The sequence below is a fragment of the Apteryx rowi genome, unplaced genomic scaffold (genome assembly GCF_003343035.1).
Source record: "Apteryx rowi isolate R43461 unplaced genomic scaffold, aptRow1 scaffold_402, whole genome shotgun sequence".
Taxonomy (NCBI): Eukaryota; Metazoa; Chordata; class Aves; order Apterygiformes; family Apterygidae; genus Apteryx; species Apteryx rowi.
This window is the reverse complement of record NW_020450552.1, coordinates 213302-236950: the sequence shown is the minus strand read 5'-3', so window position 1 is coordinate 236950 and position 23649 is coordinate 213302. Positions and strand designations below refer to the sequence as shown.

The window sequence follows — 23649 nt, the reverse complement described above, 5'->3', positions numbered from 1 at the left end:
CTTACCTTTTTGTACCTTGGGGAGGATGCCTTCATAACCCTGTGGTTAGGAGTGGCTCCCCAGTTCAAATTCTGCTCTCACCATTCTGTGACTTACAGAATTGTGCCTATGCCAGGTTTTCCTTGTATGAAATTTGGAGTCTTTTTTTCTCTTTCTTTTTTTGTCAAACAGTTGAGATTTGTCTTGGTAGCTTTTGGAGATATGCACCATTTCAGTGTGACATGAAGTTAATTGTTTAAGTACATTAAGCTGAGAAATGACTGTAGTCAGATGCTGTGGATGCCAGACTTAGTATTACATCTGTTGGTAGTGTCTTGCTAGCCTTCAGCTAATACTGTACATAGATCTTATCAGATGGTTGTCCCCCCAGCCTGAAAGCTGGTAATGAATCCATGAGGTTAGGTTATGGGGTTAGGTTATGGGGTAGTTCTCTCTCCCTGCTTTTAGTTGACCTCTGTTAGCTGGGGAAAATGTCTAACCATGCTACTACAGTGTATACATCTTCTCTTGTAAATGTGTGCTGCTCCCCTAAGTGCTGTGACTTGCAGATGGTGTAAAGGAGTATGGTATTCTGCTTTCAGTGGTAATGTTTTCTTAAAGGGAGCATCACAGCAGTATTTAAGACAGCTTCTTTTATATGCTGTTGGATTATTTCTTCTGGGTCTGTCTCAAGGTGCTGACAACCTACTGTATTTCTAAAATGATTTATCTGTAACACAAGCTTTGAATAGCTACTTAATTTTTGTCCTGATTTGTTTATTCTTATAAACTGGTTCACTTAAATCTGTTCTAGGGAATAAAAAAAATTGGGCTTTGCAGAAATAAAAAAGATACAAATAGAAATTATGCCTATCAATCTGTAAGTTTTAAGATAAAGCTTGCAAAAGCACACCTGGAGAGTGGGTATAGTCCAGTATAACATGTGATGCTGTATATATATCTGTGTTTCCTGCGATCAGATGAGGATGAAGTATGTTGTTGGTCTTAAGAACGTGGTCTCTAAAGGCAACAGTGGCCAAATTGCTGACATTCAGCAGTGTATCATTGAGCAGTCTCATCACAATGTATCAGCTGCAGTGGTAAAGAGGAGAAAATCAAGATGGGAAAATGCCTAAACACCCCCCAATTAAATAGCAGGCATAAAACTAAAAAATGAGGGTGACTGACTGGAACAGGTAGCCTAGAGAGGTTGTGGAGTCTCYATCCTTGCTGATATTCAAAAGCTGCCTGGACGTGGTCCTGGGCAACCTGCTTGAGCAGGGGAGTTGGACTAGATGATCTGTAAAGGTCTCTTACAGAATCACAGAACAGCTGAGTCTGGAAATCAGACCAGTGCCAAGTGCATACATGTATTTTCTATGCAGAGTCTGTAATTGCAACAGCTAACGTATAAAGTGGAAGACCTGGCCTTAAATATATTGGTATATAATGGTCATCTGGGATGTCAGGGAATGTGAAATAGAACAAATGTATCATCAGGTTAGAAATAATGTCTGAGTATATCTAGCGGGGAGCACTGGTTGTGGTCAGACCACACAGCCAAGTTCAGCTGCCAGAGCACGCCATAGCCTCTGGGAATTTCAGTCCCAAATGCATATAGGAAGACCATAGCCCTAATACTGTACTGCTGAATCTTGGATGATCCTGGTGACCTTAACAAGCCAAACTTAAGATGCTATGCCAGCAGGAAACTAAAACTGGGAGTCCTCAGCTCAGTGGGGGCTAGGTAGCCTCAACTTCACACTACTAGTGAGTTGTAAGTGATATTCCTTGTTATTGACCTCCTTGCTCTAAATGGAGAAGCAGCTCTGAACTTAGTTATGAGTACTGGCCTATTCTGCCATATCTTAGGTAATGAAAGGACTTCTAAATACATTATGAGGAAAGGACTGGAGATTCTTGCAAGTTAAATGTAAAACTGTAATAGGATAGTCAGCTATTTTGAAGAGCAGTTTGATAAAAGCAAAGAACTAGTAATAAAAATATTGAGACAGAAGTGTAACAGGATAGGATCAGTGGGGCTGAAATAATGGAAGCGTAAAACAAAGATAAAACCCTAACTGAAAAGCTAAGTGAATTATTTGCCTTTAGAAAGAAGCTTAGAGTCTTCCCAGTAGAGCCTTTATGGAGGGATGACTCCAAGTAACTGTCTTCAGTCAAAGTATTGTTAGAAGAGATTTTAGAGTAAATTGATAAAATGAATAGCAATGCCTTGTCTGGGATTGCACTGTATCTTTTTTTTTTCTAAAAATAAATATTAAACTGCCAAACTGCTCAATGCAACATAGTCTTTCTTAAATCTTCCTTGCTTGTAGAAGAATGGTAGGTGGCAAGTGTTACACAACACAAAGGTCATGTTCTAAAAAGCTTCAGATTTAGTTTGATTTTTCTGCTCAGTAGAAAATATTATAAAGAATTCACATAGATGAATGAAAAGATGTAGGATTAAACTTTAATTAGCAAATTAAAGGTAAATAATGCTTACATCCATTAGATCTGAGCTTTCATGATCTGGTACATATGGTACTTGATTTTTGAAGGGGGAAGATGCTAAAGGACACAAGCTAACTGATACGTCATGTGATGGTGTCCCCTTTTAAATTTGAGGTAAATAGGAATAAAAGCTCAGATTTTGTGAGGGGAATGAGTTACTAGTGGGAGTTTCTTAAAGATTTGTCTAGCACATTCAGAATGATCAAGAAAAGGAGTTTTTATAGTAGAAATCTAACACAGACTTGTCTAGTTGCATTTTTCCGTTGGAGGATAAAGTTATCATGGGAGAAGCATTGGAAAACACTTTGAGGATATTTAGTGCCCTTAAATTTGACTCGGTAATTAAAATAACCCAAATATAAAATTCTATTATGAGTAGAAACTTGAATGACTGGTGTAGCTAGTTACATGCAATGACTTCTCAGGTTCTTATTTTGTCTCTTCCCTACCTACTTGATGCCCTCCCCTGCCCCAGCAATCCAGTCCTATCATACTGAGCTTTTGCAGCCATGCTTAGATGGCCACAGCAATCAAATGGCTTAGCAAAATAATGAGGAGAAAAATAGTGTATTGTAGCTCTGGTAGATGTTATACTGCTAGTGTCCTCTTCCTATAATGAGGACTTGCTTTGTTTGAAGTAGTGCATTTCCTGCTGGCAGTCATAAAGTAAGGGTTGCATCTGTGTTACTTGAGTGACTTGGCTAATCAAACACTGGGCAGGAACACAAGCCTTCCTTACTCTTAGGTCGGCCTAAGATAATTAAATGGATACCATAATGCAAAATGGCAGAGAAACTTGAAGTTCGGTTAATGTTCTAAGAGCTGGCTCTATGTCCTGTATAGATTCATGGTGTGAAATCTGCTCGCTTCATTTATCAGCGTCTGAGCTTTCGTGTGCTCAGTATTTCCTTAGATGGCTGCTGAGGAGTGCTGACGTTTTGTGTGCACTGCTAGTTTTCACTGATAATTTTGGGCTTAGTGGAATTATTTGCTGTAACTCAAAAGGAGTGTCATAGTAGCAGTGAAGGTCAGTAGCAAGGATAGGACATAAAGTATTTTAAAAGACTAATTTTAGTTAGTGTGGATGATCTTTCTAGGCTGCAAGCAGTCATCCAGACTGATTTTTCTCTGGATTGCATTCTGATGGTACTTGACTCTTCCACTGATTGTAAAATGAACCTAGGGAGATTGCCTTCACTGGACCAAAATTATTCTTTCTGAATCTTTTGATCTGTTTTAGCTAAGAATAACAGCGTTGTAAGCTATGTATTTGGAGTGCCCAGTATCTTTAAGGAGTTGAGAGACATAGGCTGGTTTTCTGTTACAGTGTTTAGGCTATAAATCCTAAGTAGATTCAGTGCCACAGAATTTCTTCATTGCATTTTTTAGGCAAAAAGAATCTGTCTTGTTTGCATTGAGCTCAGTCATCTTCTGTCACTCATCATTGGCCAAATATTGAAATAGGTTACATGTTTGGATTGTGAATGTGGTCATATGCAAATACGAGAATGTCCAAACCTATATTTCCTGCTTCTCTTGGTGCGCACATATAAACATTTGGAGAGTCATTCCAGTGAAACTCTGGAGGGAAGTAAATGTTTTCCCCCTTTGGGATGCTTAGTGTGGTTGAGGTTTATAACAAAGCTTTCTGTAAGGTGTGCAAATTTAAAAAATAAAAAGAAGCCTCCTTGTGTATCTTGCTAGGAAAGATTGAGTTCAAAATCATTCATGTGCTGTTTTCCGTATCTTTTGATGAATAAATGCCCTTTGACTTAACAGTTGGCTCCAAAACTGTACACTTTCCTCTTTACATAAAAATCTTTTTTTCTTTTACAGACTATGAGAAGACACAGAAACGAAGTTACAATTGAATTACGGAAGGTAAGTGAATCTGCTTTTGTTTATTAGCTGTGTTACTTTTCTTTGTTAATACGTTCTGGTGTCTTTACTAAATATTTTGCTGTAAGCTTTGCTTTATGACCCCAAATCTATATGGAAAAGATTGTAAATTTGTAAATGATGAATTGTGGATTTTAATGTTGTTTTTTTATTCTGCAACCCTTTAAGCTCAGTGCAGCAGAACAGTATTGTACTGCTCCAGTATATGACTTGAAAATAAACCAAATTCAGTTCCAGTGCCAAGTCTCATATTATTAATGTGACACTGTCAACTGTTTGAATGTTTTAAGTCTATGAATGGGGAAAGGAAGAGTTGTCGCATCTGAAGGTGCGCGGGTTCTTGCATGTTGTTTTCTGGAAGTTGTGGCTTCTGCGCTGTAGAAGGAGTTAATTTTAGGGTCAGATCCAGTGTATATTGGATAAATGCCGCTATAGCTGGGAAGATCATGACCATGAGAGGTGATCTAGTTCAGTGCCCTAAAGAAAGAGTTTGTTACACTCTTGTCATTCATAAAACACTGCCTAGCCTGTTCTTGGCTACCAACAACCTTTCTAGCCACCTTAAAGGCTTGCTGCTAGAGGACAGTTTCTAGAAGCTAAACTCCTCTTGGGCTGCATGTGTAAAGAGAAAGGGTAAACTCTTCTCTGCCTATAGCTACCTACAATATATTTGAAGACTGTTACTGTTCCTTTTAGTTTTCTGTTGTTGAAACAATTTCAGTTCTTTACCTTTTCCCTGAAGACTGTTTTCTAGTTTTGACTTTTTGCTAGTCCTCAAGTTCAAATTGCATGTATTTTTCTGAAAATGCGGTGCCCAAACAGGATGTAGTCCTCAGTTGAGGCTTAAATGATACTGAGCACAGTGGAAGACACAATTCTTAAGGCACTATTGCTATTTATATTGAGTGTATTGTTGACTCATACTCAGTCTGTGATCCATTATATCCTTAGGATGCTTCCTGTAGTACTGCAAAACAAGGGTGGTCATTGCCATTCTGTATTTGCATACTTAAGTAAATGCAGAAGTTTTAAACATGATTGCTCTTTGTCTTTTGAGTTACGTCTGCTTTTTCCAGACTGTTTCTTGACTTGAATTCTAGTTCTGCTCCGTAGTATGCTTCCCCAGCTTGATGTCACTCATATATTCTAATATTTTCATTAATGAATTGATGGAAGTGTGTGCTTTGAATATTTCAGAGCCAGGCCAAGCCCCTCTGGATTCCTATTTGATGCATCTCTTCAGTTTGTCGGTTGAATTACTGATAATCTCTCTGAGTAGGGCTTTCTCAGGAGTGCACACCTATCCAATTTCATCTAAACTTGTGGTTTGCATTGTTTGCAAATCAAGTGAGAAGTCAAAAGTCTTGCTAAAATCAAGGTGAAGAATTTATGGATAGAAGTTATGTTGGCAGAAATTAGATTAACTTGTTCTTGAGAAATCTTGTTCACCTTAATCACCTGATTGTGTAGAAGGTAACAAAAAGCTTATGCTAGTATTTTCCTGGGTTCCTTCCACTCTTTTTTTCACAAGGCTTTTTTTTTTGCATTTTTCTGTTCTTCTAGAACATCATCTGTCTTTTATTGCATTATCAAAAAACAAAACAAGTGCTTCTGAGATTCATCATGAGAGTATAAGAGTTAATTGAAGAAATTTTATCAGACGCAGATGACTGAAGAAATCTTGTTTAAGTACTTACATGAGCATCATGTATCATCCAAAAATTGCTTAATGTTCTCATATTTTACCAATCAAAGGAACTAACTGAACATGTCTGGAAAAAGTATTGTGTAGCTTAACTTGACCTTGGTCCCATCAGTACTGGGAGATGACTAAAGTATGGGGAAAGCTATTTTTACATACAATGGAAGGTACCAAGTGAAAAATGAAATTAGTGGCTTTTTGCTAAAAGGAGATTTGGGTAATTGATATTTTAATTATCGGTTATTCAAGTTTATGCTGATATGTCAGAGACGCTGCCTTTTAAGAAGTACTGTGGTGACTCAACATAAAATTTGCTATACAACTGAGATACCTACACAGAGAAGCTGCATTCATAGCACGTGGGTAGGCCTATGCCTGCCAACATTGCAATGCTGTAAAAGATGGCTTAGCTAGTACAATGTATCTTCATACAACTGGTTAAACTGTGAGGCTGCATGTTGGTATTCAAGTGCAGTCTTTGGAGAGACCTTTGCAATGCGAAGTGGAAATCTTAATTTAATGTTTATAGTTGTTTTTTATACCAGGTTACAATTCAAGGCTATTTTGTTACAGAAGCATGGTGGGGAACAAGTCATATGCTTAAGATAAAGCAATGGATTATTCTGTGTGGAAAGGCTCTTACATGTGCCAGTAACACGAGTGAAAATGAGAATGAGTGTATGAACTACTAGTCACTTTTCACTAAAAACTGCACTTGCACAGCTCATTTACACACTTAAGAGAAGCCCGAGTGTTGAATGTAGGTCAGGTTGTAAATTAAGAGTAAACAGCAGCTGCAGATCTCTTGAACACAGGAAGTCATGTTCTTCTGTGTGTTCGCAGAACACCTTCCACTACAGACACCAGAAGAAATCTGCTTGAATGAGAGGTGTGCCGTGTGTTTGAACTGTTGATTTGCAACAACAGAATTGCTGCTGGTGGGCAACTGGTTTGCTGTGGCAGATGTGAGGCTATCACTTCTGGTACAGAATCGGAACTGAAATGTGAAGGAATGTTTTATTGAGCTCCATCAGTGGAGATAAGATGCGTTATCATCACTGCTTCAATTTTCATCTTTACAGCTAACGTTGCACACCTAACATGAATATGCCAAATTCAGGAAATGTCAGTGTTGATATTCCCTTGGTAATCCACTAGTGCTTCTTCAAAACAAAGGGGTGTCTTCCCTTAATCCCTGCTATCCAGATGCTGCGGGTACAGCTGGCTTTTGAAGAAAACAGGCAAATCAAGAGCATATTCTTGATCTGTATGATTGAAGGACTACATAGTCATGGGTTTGTCTTTTGAATGATTTTGTGCATAAATGTTAAATGAATGTATCTGATGAAGCTATTTGCTTACATGTCTCTTTTGTAAGATGGAATAAATAAAAAAAAAATCACAGCTTTGAACAGTAATAAACAATTTCTGCATGCATTAGTGTAGGATGCTCATTCCCTTGAGATACAGACATCAAGGTGTGTTTGCAATGCATTCTGTATTTTAGGTATATGTTATTTCCATTCATCTACCTCCATACCACACTGCACTTCAGAAAGAACCTTTACTTTTTTTTTTTTCAGTCACTTGTATTTGTTTAGGAGTTGAGCAAACAAAGCCGTCTTTGCCATGTGGGTAACAGTTGCCTGTCAGAGTCCTGGCCCAGATGGGGGCTGGGGCTGCGAGCCACTCACCTGCACTCCTACCAGTCAGGTGCACTTTTTATTCTATGTTGGCCTTGCTGAAGATCTTTGTTTGACACATGTCAGGAATGAACCTACTTCTGCATTTCCGGAAAGAAGGCTTTTGCCTTTGGCTGTATTGTTAGTGCAACACTGGCCCTAAAAGGCATTACAGAGGGATTTGGCTGCTATGTTTCTTAGCTCCACTAATGGGAAAGGGTGCAAGACACCTGCTGTCTAACCTTGGCATAAATCCTGCTTCAGCTTTCGAAAGAGTTCAGAATACTGTGCTTATCACTGCTTGTTTCAACACCCCAGAAGTTACAGACATTTTTGCATCCTTCTACCTAAGAATAAAGATTCAAAAAAAAATAAAGGGGGGGGGAATTGAGCCATCCACAAGTCAGGTTTGTAAATTTAGCCTTTTAGTCCATTGCTCAGAGATCTTTTAGTTCTAGACACTTGGCTTTCTGTCAGGACAAAGCACTTGGAGTGCTTGTGCACCCTGTTCCTTTAAGAAAGGTAGTTCTTAGCCGGAATATAAAGTACTGGCCTCTTCAGGGTCAGTGTTACATGATCTTTGAGTTACATGCCATCCTTCAAAAGTCAGAAGAAGCCTTTTGCTACTAACCTCAGCAGAACTAGAGGGTGCTGTCCTCCTTTCAGGCTTGCTAAGGGAATCCTAAAAAATTCCAGGTATCTCACAAGTGTTTATTTTTTACTTTCTTGGCAAACTTGGCTCCCTCTGAGAGCTCATAATGGGGGTATGAAACCTTTAATTGTTAATTAAGTTTGATGCAAGGCAAAGCAATTATTTATTAAGCAAGTAATGAATTAAGGAGCTGTGAATTTTTTTTCTCCCTCTCACGGTATTCAGATCTCCTAAATAAAGTAGTAAGCCTTGAAGAACGAAGTCTTCATATTTGTGGGGGACTTAGGGTAGAAAGAGATCTGTTTCTCATTCTCAGGAACCCTGAGAATTGGCTGGGGGGGGGGGCAGGGAATCCAAATCTTCAGGTTTAGGATAGTAAAACCTGTTTCAGTTGCGTGTCTTCTCAGGTTCAGTGTGAATGTATGGTTTTCCATTTGCTGAAAAATATATTTTTCAGATATCAGTCCACCAACTTTAAAGAAAAAGCTAGAACTCACAGGGAGACCTGAGCACTATTGGTATGTTCTTGCAGAGGCTCCTCTATCCGGTGTTAGTAGCACACCTTCTTGGAAAAGAACTCATGTCTACCCTGCCTCAAAGAAGGGGCCCTAGGTGAAGAATTATATCCTCAACCTGTTCATCTGAAAACCCAGTTGAAAAGACTATGAAGAAACTTCATGCGTTCACTTAAAGATAAATTCCTTGGAGCCTTGTTTGAACCCAGTTTAGTAAGAACATGCTTTTGCAAAGATTGGAGCCAGTTAAGGTAGATAATCTGTAAAGATAAAACTGTGCTTGGGGCTCTTGCGAGACATGTTGGTGTCTATGTATTCAACTACTAATTTTCAGTGAACATACTTTCTGAGAAGGATGTGTTCTAGCCAAACAGGGAGGTGGTGACCCTGCTGTCCCTTGTCACAAAGGTGAGGTAGCAGAACTCAAATGTGGAAAAGTTGCCTTTCTCCTTCAAGCCACTCATCTGTAGCTGAAGTCTCTACGTGAAGGACAGACTTGAAATCTGTCAGACCATCTTCAGATGCAAGGGGCTAGTTCTGTAAAGATTTAGAATACCATTTTGTTGCCTGTGAATTGCTGGATCATCAGATTGACCTGTGCCGCCTTTCTACAGCTTTCAGACCTTTACAGGACTGTTAAACAGTAGACATTTTTGCTATGGTACCATGCTGATGGTTGCTTTATCATCTCTGGTAGGAAGCTGTCAAGTTGTGGACATGTAGCTACTGTTAGGGGTACAATTTAAGGGCTGTTTGTCATCTGGGGATCAAAAAAGACCACACTTCCTGGATAGGCAGCTTGTTATAAATGTTCCTTTCAGAGATTTTTTAGTTTGTGCCACAATTTTTGGAAGGAAAGGAGCAAGGAGGGAAACTGAATTCCTGGAGTAGATTAATTCTCCCAGACAAGCAAGGGCCAGCAAAAATGTCTGAGATATGGTCCTAGGATTATTGCCTGACTTCATCCTCTGCTATTTGAAAGAGGCTTTCTGCCCACAGCTTTCATTGTTTTTTTGTGTGAATTATGAATTCAAGAGATGTAAAGTTGTTGTATCCGTACTTGTTATTGACATGGTTATATCTGACGTATTTGCCAATGGTGTCCACTGAACTACCGATTCATCTCCTGATCTTGCAGTACTGTGATGAAGTGAGTCATTCAAACCAAAGGCTCTGTATGTTACATTAAGTAAAGTGCTGTAGAGGGGCTTCTGTAGATAAAGCTAGCATATCCAGATGCATGGGATGTATATTAAAAGGTTTGTTCATCATAGTTTAACCATCTAACTGAGCAGCCAGACAAAAGGTAGGGCCCAGTTTTTTCCCTTCTGAAGATCATTGACTATTTATAGTACTCTCCTTTCATTATGTTAAGGTTCACCTTGCATTAACTCCACTCTGTCATCTGCCTGTACAGTTATGCTTTATTTTATTCTGCTGCATGTTTTCAGAGTTCTTGGAGAACCTCCTTATATGCTTGATGGCCAGAGGATATGCTGCTATCCATGATTTCTGTGTCATCATTTCAAAGCTTTTTGTTGGTTTTTCAGTTGTCTTGCTTGTAAATATCTAGATGTTAACGAGTTATGAGAGGGTGGGTAAAGCCCACTAATAGTCCTTTCCTGACCATTAAGGTAACTGAATCTTTCCCCAGGCTCATATCCAAGAACTGTTAATAGAAGTCTGCTCAAGTTGGATAGTTGACCTAAGAAAACTTTCATTAAGAGGATATTCAAAGATATTTTCAGAACATTCCTTTACCACTGTGAGGTTGGAGGGGCAGGCATTTATTTTCCTTCATGATGGACTGTGGGAGATGTTCTCATCCCCCAAAACAAAATTGAAAATTAGGCATAAGTGAAACATAGAAGTTCAGCACAGCTCATTCTGTCACAACAGCAGTAGTTTAAAAGGGGTGTCCAGGAAATCTGGATGTAACTCTGTTCTTGGTTTGTCCCTTTGATCTTTCCTAGAATATATGAGCAGAGGTAAGAGCCCCACTAGTCATTGTCATCTATGATTATAGCTAATGCTGGCTATCACTCCAATTTTTAGTGCTGAGATATTTTTAAGTCCTCTTGTTTGTTTCCAGAGAACACAAATGTAATATCTTAACTTTGGTGCCAAAAGAGTTTCTTCCTATCAGCAGCTGAGTTCCTAGATCTTTCCTTGACCTGAATAAATATTCAATAGATGTGTTTGTTACCTGAAGGCAAAGGTATTTTGTTCATTTCTTTTCACTTTTGACCTTAAATCTTCTCARCAGAGGCAGGACAGAAGCATCACAGATTTTTCCCATGTGTTAAATGCTGAAAAGCATGTATAAATTTATATTTTTTAGCAGCCCTTCACAGATCCATTATTGTATCCCATTTGTCCTGTCCTATAGTACTAAGCAAAATACAACATGTAGCTTGATGGACATCCTCTTTCCCCATGAGAGTGTTCCTTCTGTTAATCATGTTGCTTTTCAAGCCTGTTTGCATTGATTGGCAGTTTTTGAATCCTGTGGCCCTCATCCAAGAAGGTAAACAAGAAGTACCAGGAGTCTGCAGGATTTGCGTACTTACTGTTCATGCAGCCTAACTTTCCCACTGCCAGTGAAGCAAACAGGATGGATGGCTGTCATCAAGGACACTAAAGTGGATCGTCACACTGGATGAGAAAGTGCACTCGTGGTGTCATTACTGTTGTTTCTAACTATTTAGCTTTTTTGCCAGGCATGTATATCCATGATCCTGTTGTTCATATGGAAACATCTGTAGGCTGTTGCAGTGTAATTTCTACCAGAATGTTAATAAGCTCATAACCAGTAGTCAGCTGCTGTTTACAAACTCGAACTTTATTGTACATACCATGCATCATCTGTCACATGTTGACTATTCTTTAATCCTGTAAAGATTTTGTAGTGTATAGATCTTAGATTTGCCAGGGTTAGTTCAGTTGGTGATTGAGCATCTTCCCTTTCGAAGGAGAAGACCTGCTTAGTTTCTTCAGTGGCAAGGTCTTACCCTTCAGGGATTCCAGACTGATGCCTCTCCCTTTGAAAGATCTCTCTCATTAGTCTTTGGACAGAGCAGTTATATCCAGGCATGCTGATTTGTCCTTGATTTCACTGCAGGAGTCTATAGAAGAGGTGGGTGCTATGATTTAGGCAGAAATTTTTGAGTTTGTCATCATATGACAAAATGCAAGCATTTTAAGGTCATGCCAAGTTGCAAATCATGCTCTTTTACTTTTTTCATGGGAGTGCACATAGGCAGGACTGTTTCAAATAGCCTAAGAGCCCTTTTTTTGAACTGGAGGGTTCTATGGCCACTTTGACTTAGTAACAAATGCTAATTAATAATAGCTTTGCTCAGTAAGTATTTATTAGCACTTCTCACTATGAAGTGGAATCCCTCTGCTCCACGCCCCTGTAGCAGCTCCTCTTGATCCTCTTCTGGATACCTTCTTACCAATTGCTTTTCAGCCCAACCATCTGTAGATGGTGAGTAGCTGCAGGAACATTCCTGCTAGCTCTGATTTGCCCTGACCAATGTCATTTTTCCTGGAGCTCCTTGTACCATTTGACCAGCAGCCTGAAAATGTTGCCTGTGTTCCCAGAAATTCTAGTGTGACACTGTGGTCAGTTACATCCTGTGAAATTCAGTTCTCTCTCTTACAGTTAAGAAGGGCAGAAAGGCTTTGCATTAGAACATACGTGCTCATTCCTACTTATTTTCTTAACATTAGGAAACATTCTCTTAGGCATACTCATGTTGCCAAGGGAATTGGACAGTTGGGTATGCACGTATAAAAGGCTCCCTATRGAGCAATTAACTAATTTCCTGGAAAAGAGGTGAACCAGGCTCTTGATTAGCTTAGTTAAGGTGCATCTTGTGGCCTTTAATCTGCAGCTGTAAATAGAAGGTTTTTCAGTGTTACCTGATCTTACCACTCTGAGATTTCTAATGAGTCTGATGCTGTTTTCCTCTTGTCAATGGACCCCTTCTCATAGTGAAGTTTAAACCTAGGCTATGTATCTTCATTGCGGCAGAGTTTGAAACGTTTCTTTGTTACCTTCTTTGCTTTCTGAAGAAGATGACTTGCTTGTCAGCTAACACATTGGCCAAGGGAGACTCGATCTCTTGCGGCAGCAGGACTTTCATATGCTATGTTCTGTAGAGACAAATTTCTAAATTTTTCGATCCATCCTAAAGTTCCTTCTGAAGATTATAATGATTTTAGCCAGGATCCTGCCTGTGATCCTTTCTAACTTATGTTGCTTCCAGGGCCTTGCTGCCTTATGCATCTTGGATTTTAGGTGGGCTTTGGCTTTTTATATTGACAGGACAGGACCACTCAAGAAGGCTCTTTGCCTCTTCAAGTCCATCCCCCCAAATTCTCAGAAATTGGCTTTTCTGATGCAGAAACTATTTCACTGGATAATTGACTGCTTAAGTTTCTGTTATCAAATTGCAAAGGTAGAACAGCCTGTGACAACTAGAGCGCACTTGGTCACAGCTGAGGCAAGATCAGTGGCCTCCCAGGGGGCTGTCTCCATTCCTGATATCTGCAGAGTTGTTACCTGGAGCTCTGTTTTTGCTTTCACCAGCATGACATTTCTCAGCATGCTCCTGCCACTGGGAGAGTAGTCCTTCAGTGTGTGTGTATCTAGGGACTCATAGGACACTCCTCTAGTTAAATGGTGTTTTTGTGAGGAGTACTATTGGGGGATACCCATGGCGTCAAGGTACATATAGACAATTGCTTTAAGGAGACACAGGTTATTTCTAACTGTTCTTCTGTAACTATGTGTACATTCACAACCCACCATCCTTCCCTCTCTGAGTCCCTGAACGATTTCTAGGRAATTGGAGAATGAGAAGAACTTAGAATGAAGGCTATCCACCACCCATTTTATGACCGCAAGCAACATGTAGTGGCAGAGAGAACTTGTTCTTGCCCCTCTAGGTACTACTCAAGCAAAATATTTCAGTTAACAGTACTTGTATATAAGTACATTCAGTGTGAATAAACAGGAAACACACGTCTTGAAGAATAACCCATTGCTTTGTCTAATAATATGCCATAGACATAATGTCTGGTGCTTATGAGAAGGTGATTTCCAGCTGCTTGGCTGATAAAGGCCATGCAGCTCATTTCTGCCATTCTGCAAAGATGCTGTTTAGTCACCCACAATGGGCTTTTCACTTTATTCCAGCTGTATTCTCTGTATTCGCAGCTGTATTCCAGCTGTTACCATCCTGGAATTTCAGGATGTTTGAGAGAAGATCTCAAGATGCAACCTTATTCTTGATTTCTGGAGTAACTGGTTACCATAGCTGTTATGTTGCACTCTGTTATAGAGGCACAACCCTGGTGAACACTTACACTCAGTATAATCTAATTGGGTATGTTGAAGAGATGTGCATGTCTATGGTGGGATTCACATCCAGTACCATGATTGTTACAGTGTGACTTTTCTTTTTGCATCCAAAAACTTCTTGTCCTTCCAAGCTAGAAATTGCATGATGTGGTTTTCGTAAGTTCTTTAACTATTTCTGGTTAGTATCTTTTTGGCTTGGTTTGTTAGGAAAAATATTGAGCATGGAAGTAGATATAGATGTGCGGTAGATATAGATGCAATCCACATGTAAGAATATTCGACATTCACATACACATTTTAATAGTGTGATTATCATTGTGAATGGATGGTGTCTATTTAATGTCAATGCAATTGAGAAGACTTTGGCCTTATTTCTCTGTTTTCTTTTATGATAGGAGTGAAGTAAATGTGACTTTAAATGACTCTTGCATACCCTCCACATTTTGGATGGATTTCAGTCTAAGCTAATATTGCTCTGAGTTGCATCTGTGCTGTGTCAGCATAGATGCTTCTGTGTGGAGCTATGTGGAACAGTGGCGTACAGTTTTTCTCTCCCCTAATATGGGGACAGTTCCTTAAGGCCAAAGGATTCCCTGGTAGAGAATTTGCCAATACAGTGGTATGAAAAAACACCTAAATGGGAGAATCTACCATTTGAACTCAAAAAAAAAAAAAAAATTACTGTTATTTCACCAAGGGAAGAAATTTGAAATAAGATATGTGATAAGGTGACATCTCCTAACTAGAATTTTCACTTATCACAGAATCACAGAATGGTTGAGGTTGGAAGGGACTTCTGGAGATCATCTAGTCCAACCCCCCTGCTCAAGCAGGATCACCTAGAGCACATTGCACAGGATTGCATCCAGGCGCGTTTTGAATATCTCCAGAGAAGGAGACTCCACCACCTCTCTGGGCAACCTGTTCCAGTGCTCTGTCACCCTCACAGTGAAAAAGTTTTTCCTCATGTTCAGATGGAAGCGTCTGTGTTTCAGTTTGTGCCTGTTGCCTCGTGTCCTGTCGCTCGGCACCACTGAAAAGAGTCTGGCCCCATCCTCTTGACACCCTCCCTTCAGATACTTGTACACGTTGATAAGATCTCCTCTCAGCCTTCTCTTCTCCAGGCTAAACAGGCCCAGCTCTCTCAGTCTTTCCTCATAAGAGAGATGCTCCAGTCCCCTAATCATCTTTGTAGCCCTTGGCTGGACTTGCTCCAGTAGTGCCACATCCCTCTTGTACTGGGGAGCCCAGAACTGGACGCAGTACTCCAGATGTGGCCTCACCAGGGCTGAGTAGAGGGGGAGAATCACCTCCCTCGACCTGCTGGCAACACTCTTCCTGATGCACCCCAGGATCCCATTGGCCTTCTTGGCCACAAGGGCACATTGCTGCCTCATGCTTAACTTGGTGTCCACCAGCACTCCCAGGTCCTTTTCGGCAGAGCTGCTTTCCAGCAGGTCAACCCCCAACCTGTMCTGGTGMMTGGGGTTATTCCTCCCTAGGTGCAGGACCCTGCACTTGCCTTTGTTGAACTTCATGAGGTTCCTCTCCACCCACCTCTCCAGCCTGTCCAGGTCCCTCTGAATGGCGGCACAGCCCTCTGGCATATCAGCCACTCCTCCCAGTTTTGTATCATCAGCAAACTTGCTGAGGGTGCACTCTGTCCCTTCATCCAGGTCACTGATGAAGAAGCTGAACAGGGCTGGACCCAGGACTGACCCGTGGGGGACACCGCTAGCCACAGGCCTCTAACTAGACTCTGTGCCACTGATCACAACTCTCTGAGCTCTGCCATTCAGCCAGTTCTCAATCCACCTCACTGTCCACTCATCTAGCCCACACTTCCTGAGCTTGTCTATGAGGATGTTATGGGAGACAGTGTCGAAAGCCTTGCTGAAGTCTAGGTAGACAACATCCACTGCTCTCCCCTCATCTACCCAGCCAGTCATTCCATCATAGAAGGCTATCAGATTGGTTAGGCATGATTTCCCCTTGGTGAAGCCATGCTGACTACTCCTGATCACCTCTTTGTCCTCCACATGCTTGGAGATGGCCTCCAGGATGAGCTGCTCCATCACCTTTCCAGGGATGCAGGTGAGGCTGACTGGCCTGTAGTTCCCTGGCTCCTCCTTCTTGCCCTTTTTGAAGACTGGGGTGACATTGGCTTTCTTCCAGTCCTCAGGCACCTCTCCTGTTCTCCATGACCTTTCAAAGATGATGGAGAGTGGCTTAGCAATGACATCCGCCATTTCAATAATTTCAATAAAAATAGCCAGTTAATGTTTGTTAAATACTTGATTATTCTAGGTGTTGCATCATCTTTTGAATCAAAGAATCTGGAAGCGGTCTGCATCTAAAAAGCTTTTTTAACAGAAATTTAGAAGTAAAGGTCACCTGTCTTCATTGCAAGATGTTGCAAAACAGATAGCTGAGCACCACTGATATCAAATAATTTGTTTGAATAACAAACAAATATCACCAGCTGAATCAGTGTGGATAACAATTCTTACAACAAGCATGTCTTACAAAATCCCTGTAAAGCTTTTTTCCTGAATTTTATGAGGATGAGATTCAGAGAATTCAACCCAAATCCTAAACCAAACAGTTTAGGAAGAACAAAATCTGAGAACTCTACCCTTGTACCACAGTAGCTTGTGTTGCTAGTGACAGGGAAGCTCAGGCCTTCCAAATAATTTATTTAGTTTGAATCATTTAACTTGCTCCAACAGGCAATTCGAACTTGAGCCAGTTCTGCACTAAGACCCCAATTCATTCAGGCTGTACCTTTTCTATAGACAGGGAGTGACTGCTAGAGGAGCATATGCTGCCCTAATAACTGAGTATTTCCCCCGTACATTCATGCAGATATGTACTCACTGATGGCTGTGAAATGCAAAGATGTCTCTGGGTAGGAAGAGAAGGACAGTAGGACTGAAGATGTTAAGATGTTCCTCCAGTGTCAGCCCCTTTTCTTGATCCTGCCTTGTTTTGCCCTAATGGCACAGCTGCCCATGGGTAGGAGCCGTTTGTCCAAGGCAGGAAGGGGCTGCTTCACCCGGGATAAGTGTTTATGGTCAATCCATCCTGTGAATCACCTCTACCTGATRCAGTTTGCCTGTATAACACACATTTTCTCAGCATTTAACTGCCTGCTTATTTCCATCTTCCCTCTCTCCAGAGAGGCTCAACAACAAAATACCTTCCATGCTTGTCTGCGTGGCCGGGCTGGGCGTTCTGCCCTGGTCGTGGTGCTCTCTTGTAGCTGCAGCTCCAGAGGTGCCGCCGGGGCTAATCTAGGTGATCTCGTGTGTTATTTGAGGATGTAGTTTCTGCATGCAGGCTTGACAAAAATTAAACTATGCTAGGTTGCTGGAATCTGTTCTCCTGCATTAAAGGGCTATTTAATTTGCTGCTTGTTTTTTGTTTTAGCATTCTCTTATCTGAAAAATATTAATATATTGCTTGGGAGCCTTTCAAACCAAGGCTGGAAAAGTTGTTTTAAATTCTATTTTTCAAGTGTCTAAACCGTGACCCAGTCTCAGAAATTCTGAGTCTGAAGTTGCTTGTTTTTTCTAACATGTAATAAAATGAAATATTGGAGACTTCGAAACATGATTTTGTTTAGAGGGTTTTCTTTATACATCAAGAGCAAGGCATGACTAGTACAATATCTATAGTTAGTACTGTTTGTCTAACAGATAATTGTTTGGGAACTGAGAAGTCTGCCTTTCATTACTAATATAATAGGTTGGGGTTTTTTTGGTGGTGTAGCTTTGATTCTCCTTGTCATTTTTTTGCTTCATTGGAAATTGAAATCTTAATGCGCTTGTAAGAAAAGTATTCAAATATACACGCTGTATCATCTCCTGTTGCCATCTCAATCTTTGATCATACATCTACATATATCAAACAAAAGACAGATATCTTGTCTAAAATTTGGAAAATACTGCTTTATACATTTGGAATAATAATAAGACATTTTAAATTTACAGAAAAGTGCATCTGCATGCAGTCAGAAATATTCATTTGATTACCTTTTTTAATTAAGGCTTTATCTGGTCAAGTATTCTAATTAAGCAAGCTACAAATGCAAAATGGGTACTTTACCACCGAAAAGGCATTTTTTTGTTGCATTTAGTAGTTCCTCAAAGGAGCTAAGGTTGGAGGGTGATTTAAGTCAGACTAGGCTGACAATGTGAGTGAGTGGGGAATATTACAAAGGTCAGTATCTTGGGAGCATGCTAATTTACGCACAAGATTGAAACAAGTAATTTAGATAACCAGGGAACTTTGAAGGAGTTTTATCTGCAAATTAATCTTACACTGGAAAATAATTTCTATGTGCTGCTAAATGTTAAAGTCATGCAAATCTATGTGTTTTGTAAGTTTCTGTTAGAAAATTGATACTTAATTTGTTTTAATGTCGTGGATTGCAGTAGTTTTGTCTGTGTTTTGCAAGCTCCAAGATTCTTATAGCTGAAATGGAAATACTCTGAATTCTATGTGGAGATAAAAGTGACTTTCTGAAAGCAGTCTTATCTAAACTCTTATTTAGAAAGGTGACATTATATCATCACCCTCTACTGATAAAAATTAAATGTCTTTATTTTTCAACATTCTTTCCCAGAACAAAAGAGATGAACATCTTTTGAAAAAAAGAAATGTTCCTCAAGAAGAAAGCTTAGAAGACTCTGATGTTGATGCTGACTTCAAAGCAGTAAGTTCCTTGATTCTGGAATTATTTTCAAAATCTTGGCGGTGGTATTTTAAAACATTGTATTCAGTTCTTACTTTAACACTCTGTCTTGCAGTTATTTGAAAACAAAATTATGACCTGATATGCTTTGTTAAAATCAGTTTGATTGTATTAAATGTTTTAAAAGTCTATTTTATTTAGCAACAAAATTACTAAAACAATTTCTTTTTCTTTTCAAGCAAAATGTAACACTAGAAGCTATACTGCAGGTATGTTATGTTTAAATTTTTTTTAATTACAAGTGCTTGTTCTGTGCATTTTTAGTTTTTACTGTTTTCCTTTTCAGAATGCCACAAGTGACAACCCAGTGATCCAGCTGAGTGCTGTCCAAGCTGCAAGGTAAAAATAAGTAAAAGGCACAGAAATATACTTTCTACACATTTTTCCTGATGAAAGTTACTTATTTTACTTTCACATTTAATTTCACAGAAAACTCCTATCTAGTGACAGAAATCCACCTATTGATGACTTAATAAAATCTGGAATTTTACCAATTCTGGTAAAATGCCTAGAAAGGGATGATAAGTAAGTATACCTTTTAAAATGTTCACCTTTACTGAAAAACTGCTTCCAAAAATCTCTAGTTATTTCTGATGGAACTTAGTGTTCATAGTCCCAAGTAGCGTGAMACAGAGGATCAGATTCCATGACAATAAACTGTAAATTCTCCCAGAGTATTAATTCTGCCACTGAAATGTCATTTTCTCTTTTAGCTGGGTATGTTCATGCAAGCACTAATGGGGAATACCTTACTACATTTCTCATTGATTTTGAATGTTTCATGCTTTTTTTTTTAAAACTGTTTTCTAAGCAGCCTGTCTCAGACTTACTGTGCTCTGCCTTCACCCAAATATGCACACGCCTGGTTGTGAGCAGGGCTCTTCTCTTTGCCTGAATATGCTTATGATCTGTTTCATTAAGGTCGTTAACCTCAGTTTTGTTCTTAATGCAAGGTGGGTTTCTTTTTGGTTCTGCACAGCTGCTGCTCCCTCATGTGAGGGGACAACATAGTAAGCGTGGTCTGGGTTCTGATTCTTAGTCAGAGAACAAGAGTTTTGGTAAGGGAGATTAAAAAAAAAAAATACAGCCCTGAGCATGTAGTTGCGAGAATATGGTGACATGTAAGAAAAGTGCCATATTCCACAATCCAGGAGCCCCTTATTCAGATAAATAGGGACTCATACATGTGAGGTAAATATTTTAGGCTGTCTTTGGTCTCGGGGAGGCATAATGGTATTTGTTTAGTGTTTCCATTTTCAAGGTTATTTCTGAAACCATAAGGACTAGAAACTTTAGAAAATGCAAACTGACATTTTGGGTGCAATTTGATGTTTGCAAAAACATGAAGTGTGAGTAGTTTTTTTTTCTAGCTTGTTTAACAAAACAGTTAAGAAAACAGCTGGCAATAATGTTCAAATCAGGGTTGCATTTAAAAATGGGTCATGAATGCCTGTCTGTTCTGAAAGTAGATGGTCCAGTGTTGTGAAAATGAATTTAGTTTGAATTTTCTGTGTAGATTTTGTATGATTTATCTTTGTAAATATTTAATAAGCCTTTTGAAATTGAACTCAGTGTTTTCTTAACCAGTTCTTTTAATTAATGATTGATATATAAAATTTAGTAGGGGTAAATTCTGCAAAGACTTTCTGTAACAGATTATTGAAGCTGTTGTTCATGTTATAACTGAAAGCTTATCCCAAGGACACTCGGATCAAGAGGAGGGAAGAAAAGTGTAGTGCTGGGCTGTCCTTCATGTACACAATACACTTTTAATGCATTTGATCCTAGAACATAAGGTTTATGGATAGCTGCTGACAGGTTCTGTTTGTTTTTGCAAGTCCTTATTTACACATCTTGGGTCCCCATACCTAATTCTTTTCTAATCCCATCCCCAGTAAAACCTTTAAGTGCTTTGAAAACTAATGCACAGAAAAGCTTCAGGAAGCAGCTGGCTTGGCTATACATAAAACATACTTGCTGAAGACCCCAAAAAGCAAAGAAATGAAAAATAATCATCTAATAGTACRTATCCTCTACTCCTCCCAAAGCTAGACACCTTACTATTGCCGCAGCCACCATGAGCCACACACTCTTTTGTAGCTTTTACAATTTTTAACCTTCGGTGTTTGCTTGAACAACAGTTTCCATGCAAACTGCTTTACTAAACTGCTGTTGTCTGTTAACTGTTGGAATCTGTGCCAGCATCAGATGCAGCAGAGATGATCTTGGGAGAGGCGCTCATGCAACTTACTGTAAAATTTGCATCTAATTTAATCCGCATTTGACAGGTTGGTCTTAATACAGGTGTGATGCTGTGTTCTGGATACTAGTGCTAGGTATTTCCCCTGGCTGTGAGGAATAGCAAAATGTTTTTTTCCCAGTATAGCAGCTTGCGCTTGATCTGGGATGTGATGGTAGAAGGGCCAGGTTTTTCTTAGTTATGGTCAGCTGCAGTTGGTTTATTAAGAACTACTAATGGTTTGGTAGGCAACAAGAGAGTTGTACCTTCTTCACTAAATATGCATGGGGTTTTGTATCTAGTGGATGCCAAGAGGCATCTGTTACTCATTACAGAGAGGCATAATTAAATTTTGTGGTGAGGAGTGCTAGAAGTCATTGATGTCAGGAGATAATGAGTTGACTGGAATAGTGGTCAGCTTTACTAGCTGGTATGTGCTTCAACAAGTATTACTGTTTTGGGTTTTGTTTTTGGTTTGGTTTGGTTTGGTTTTTTTATTGATAGGAAGTCAGAGTGATGGGCAGTTCACAAAAGGTCATAGAATGTAAGATTTATACTTCTTTCTCATAGCTATTCCTCTGAAATGACCAAGCTTACATTTTTCAGAAAAAACTTTCAGCCCTGTGGTACTCTTTGACATTGCTAGCTGTATGTACTCTGAGGACACTGTACATTTAAAATGAACTGCAAAATAATCTGAAGATCGTTTCAAGTTATTACTGTAAAACTGTTTTATTACAGTCCTTCATTACAATTTGAAGCTGCGTGGGCATTGACTAACATAGCATCAGGCACTTCTGCACAGACTCAAGCTGTTGTACAGTCTAGTAAGTATTAAAATTTGTTTATTGAGGGTTGGGGATAATGTGGGTAAAAATGAAAGAAAGGGGTATTTGGATAACAATACTGTTTGTTATCAAAACCACTAAAATAATAAATGCATATGTCAGTCATCTTTCTACAAGAGTTTGTACCTTTCCTCTTATACATTAATCGTTTATCGCTAATGATTAACATTAAGAATCCTGGACCAGAATTTCCCATAAAGAAGATAGAGAATGATAGATCATATAATAAGCATCACATAAAATGTTAGTCCTTTCTAATTCTTGGGTTAATTTTTGAAATCATATACTATTAGTCCTGCCATGACTAAAAGAGTTGTTAGAGAATAAATCTTCCTACATGAAAGGTATAGTCATAAATCTTATAAAAAGCTGTTAAAAACATACAGTTATGTAACCTTGCCTGGCTGAATTCAGAATTAAGCAAGTTACCACTCTTGCCTTGACCATATGATTAGTGTCTCCTATACACACCCCATTTGCTGTGCTGTCTTTGCTTCTTATGTAACCAACCGGTGAGACTTGCATTATGCAAAGAGCTAGGAAATACAACTCCAAAGGTAACTGAAGAGAAATTGTGCAAGTTAATATTTGTCGTTTGCCGATTTAAATCAACCTGTTCTTCTTACTTTTCAGGATTATATATGTAGCTTTGACATACTAGCACACATTGTAAAACAGTCACCTTTATGCTACATGCAGCAATTTTCCATTAAACAGGAGGCTATAGTTAAGCAGTTATGTAATGAACTATCTTAGTTTATTCATATTCAGTGCTTTTATATAGAAAAATGGTGACTTATTTGGCTTTTTTATAGCTAGTATATGAACCTGCCTTTCAAATCAAAATGCTGGTTTGTATGTTTTGTGTGTTAATAAAATATCTTACTAATTGTAAGAGCTGGTATAGTTCATATACTGGATCACTAGAACAAAAAATGCTTATCAAAACAAGCTTTGGATTTCTGTGTGCCTTTAAAAAAACCTTGAATTTGTTTCAAAAAATCTTGAAGCAATTTGGACGTCTCTGTCTTCTGATTGTATTTTCTGGTATCTAAATACCTTTGAAAATCTGATCCTAGGATTTTTGATCCTTCCCAACTTGTTCATTGGTTAAGAGTTAATTTTCTTCCTTTTTCAAGTCCCACAATTGTCTTATTCTTGAATGAATCCAAATGAAAAGACTATACTATTTGCTTTGCAGGAAAAAAGTCTGGAAAATTTTATTAAGGTAAAAGTTAAAATCAAAATAAACAAACAGTTGGTTTAAAAATCTGTTGCTCTACATATATTGCTTTCAATTTGAAGCTTAATGATTCCAAAAGTTGCTTTTTTTCCCCATATTAGTAATTGAACACATCGTCCTCTAAATTTGAGCTTATAGAGCATATCTTTGTATTTAAAAAGCTACTATACATAAGCTATTGTAAACTTTTAACATAGTTTTCATTCATTTTAAGTAACCATATTTTAAAATAAACGCACATTAAGTATC

General features: G+C 39.0%; 1 protein-coding gene across 2 annotated transcripts in view; it reads left to right on the top strand.

The window, feature by feature from the left end:
- KPNA3 (karyopherin subunit alpha 3) overlaps positions 1-23649 on the top strand; it is a 49395-nt gene that overhangs the window by 9349 nt on the left and 16397 nt on the right. For both annotated transcript variants that reach the window (XM_026075381.1, XM_026075380.1), the window contains 6 exons: positions 4330-4374; positions 18942-19031; positions 19250-19279; positions 19357-19409; positions 19500-19595; positions 22051-22136. In XM_026075381.1, the coding sequence (XP_025931166.1) occupies positions 4333-4374; positions 18942-19031; positions 19250-19279; positions 19357-19409; positions 19500-19595; positions 22051-22136 (397 nt within the window). In that variant the 5' untranslated portion in view covers positions 4330-4332. The remainder of the gene's footprint in view (positions 1-4329; positions 4375-18941; positions 19032-19249; positions 19280-19356; positions 19410-19499; positions 19596-22050; positions 22137-23649) is intronic.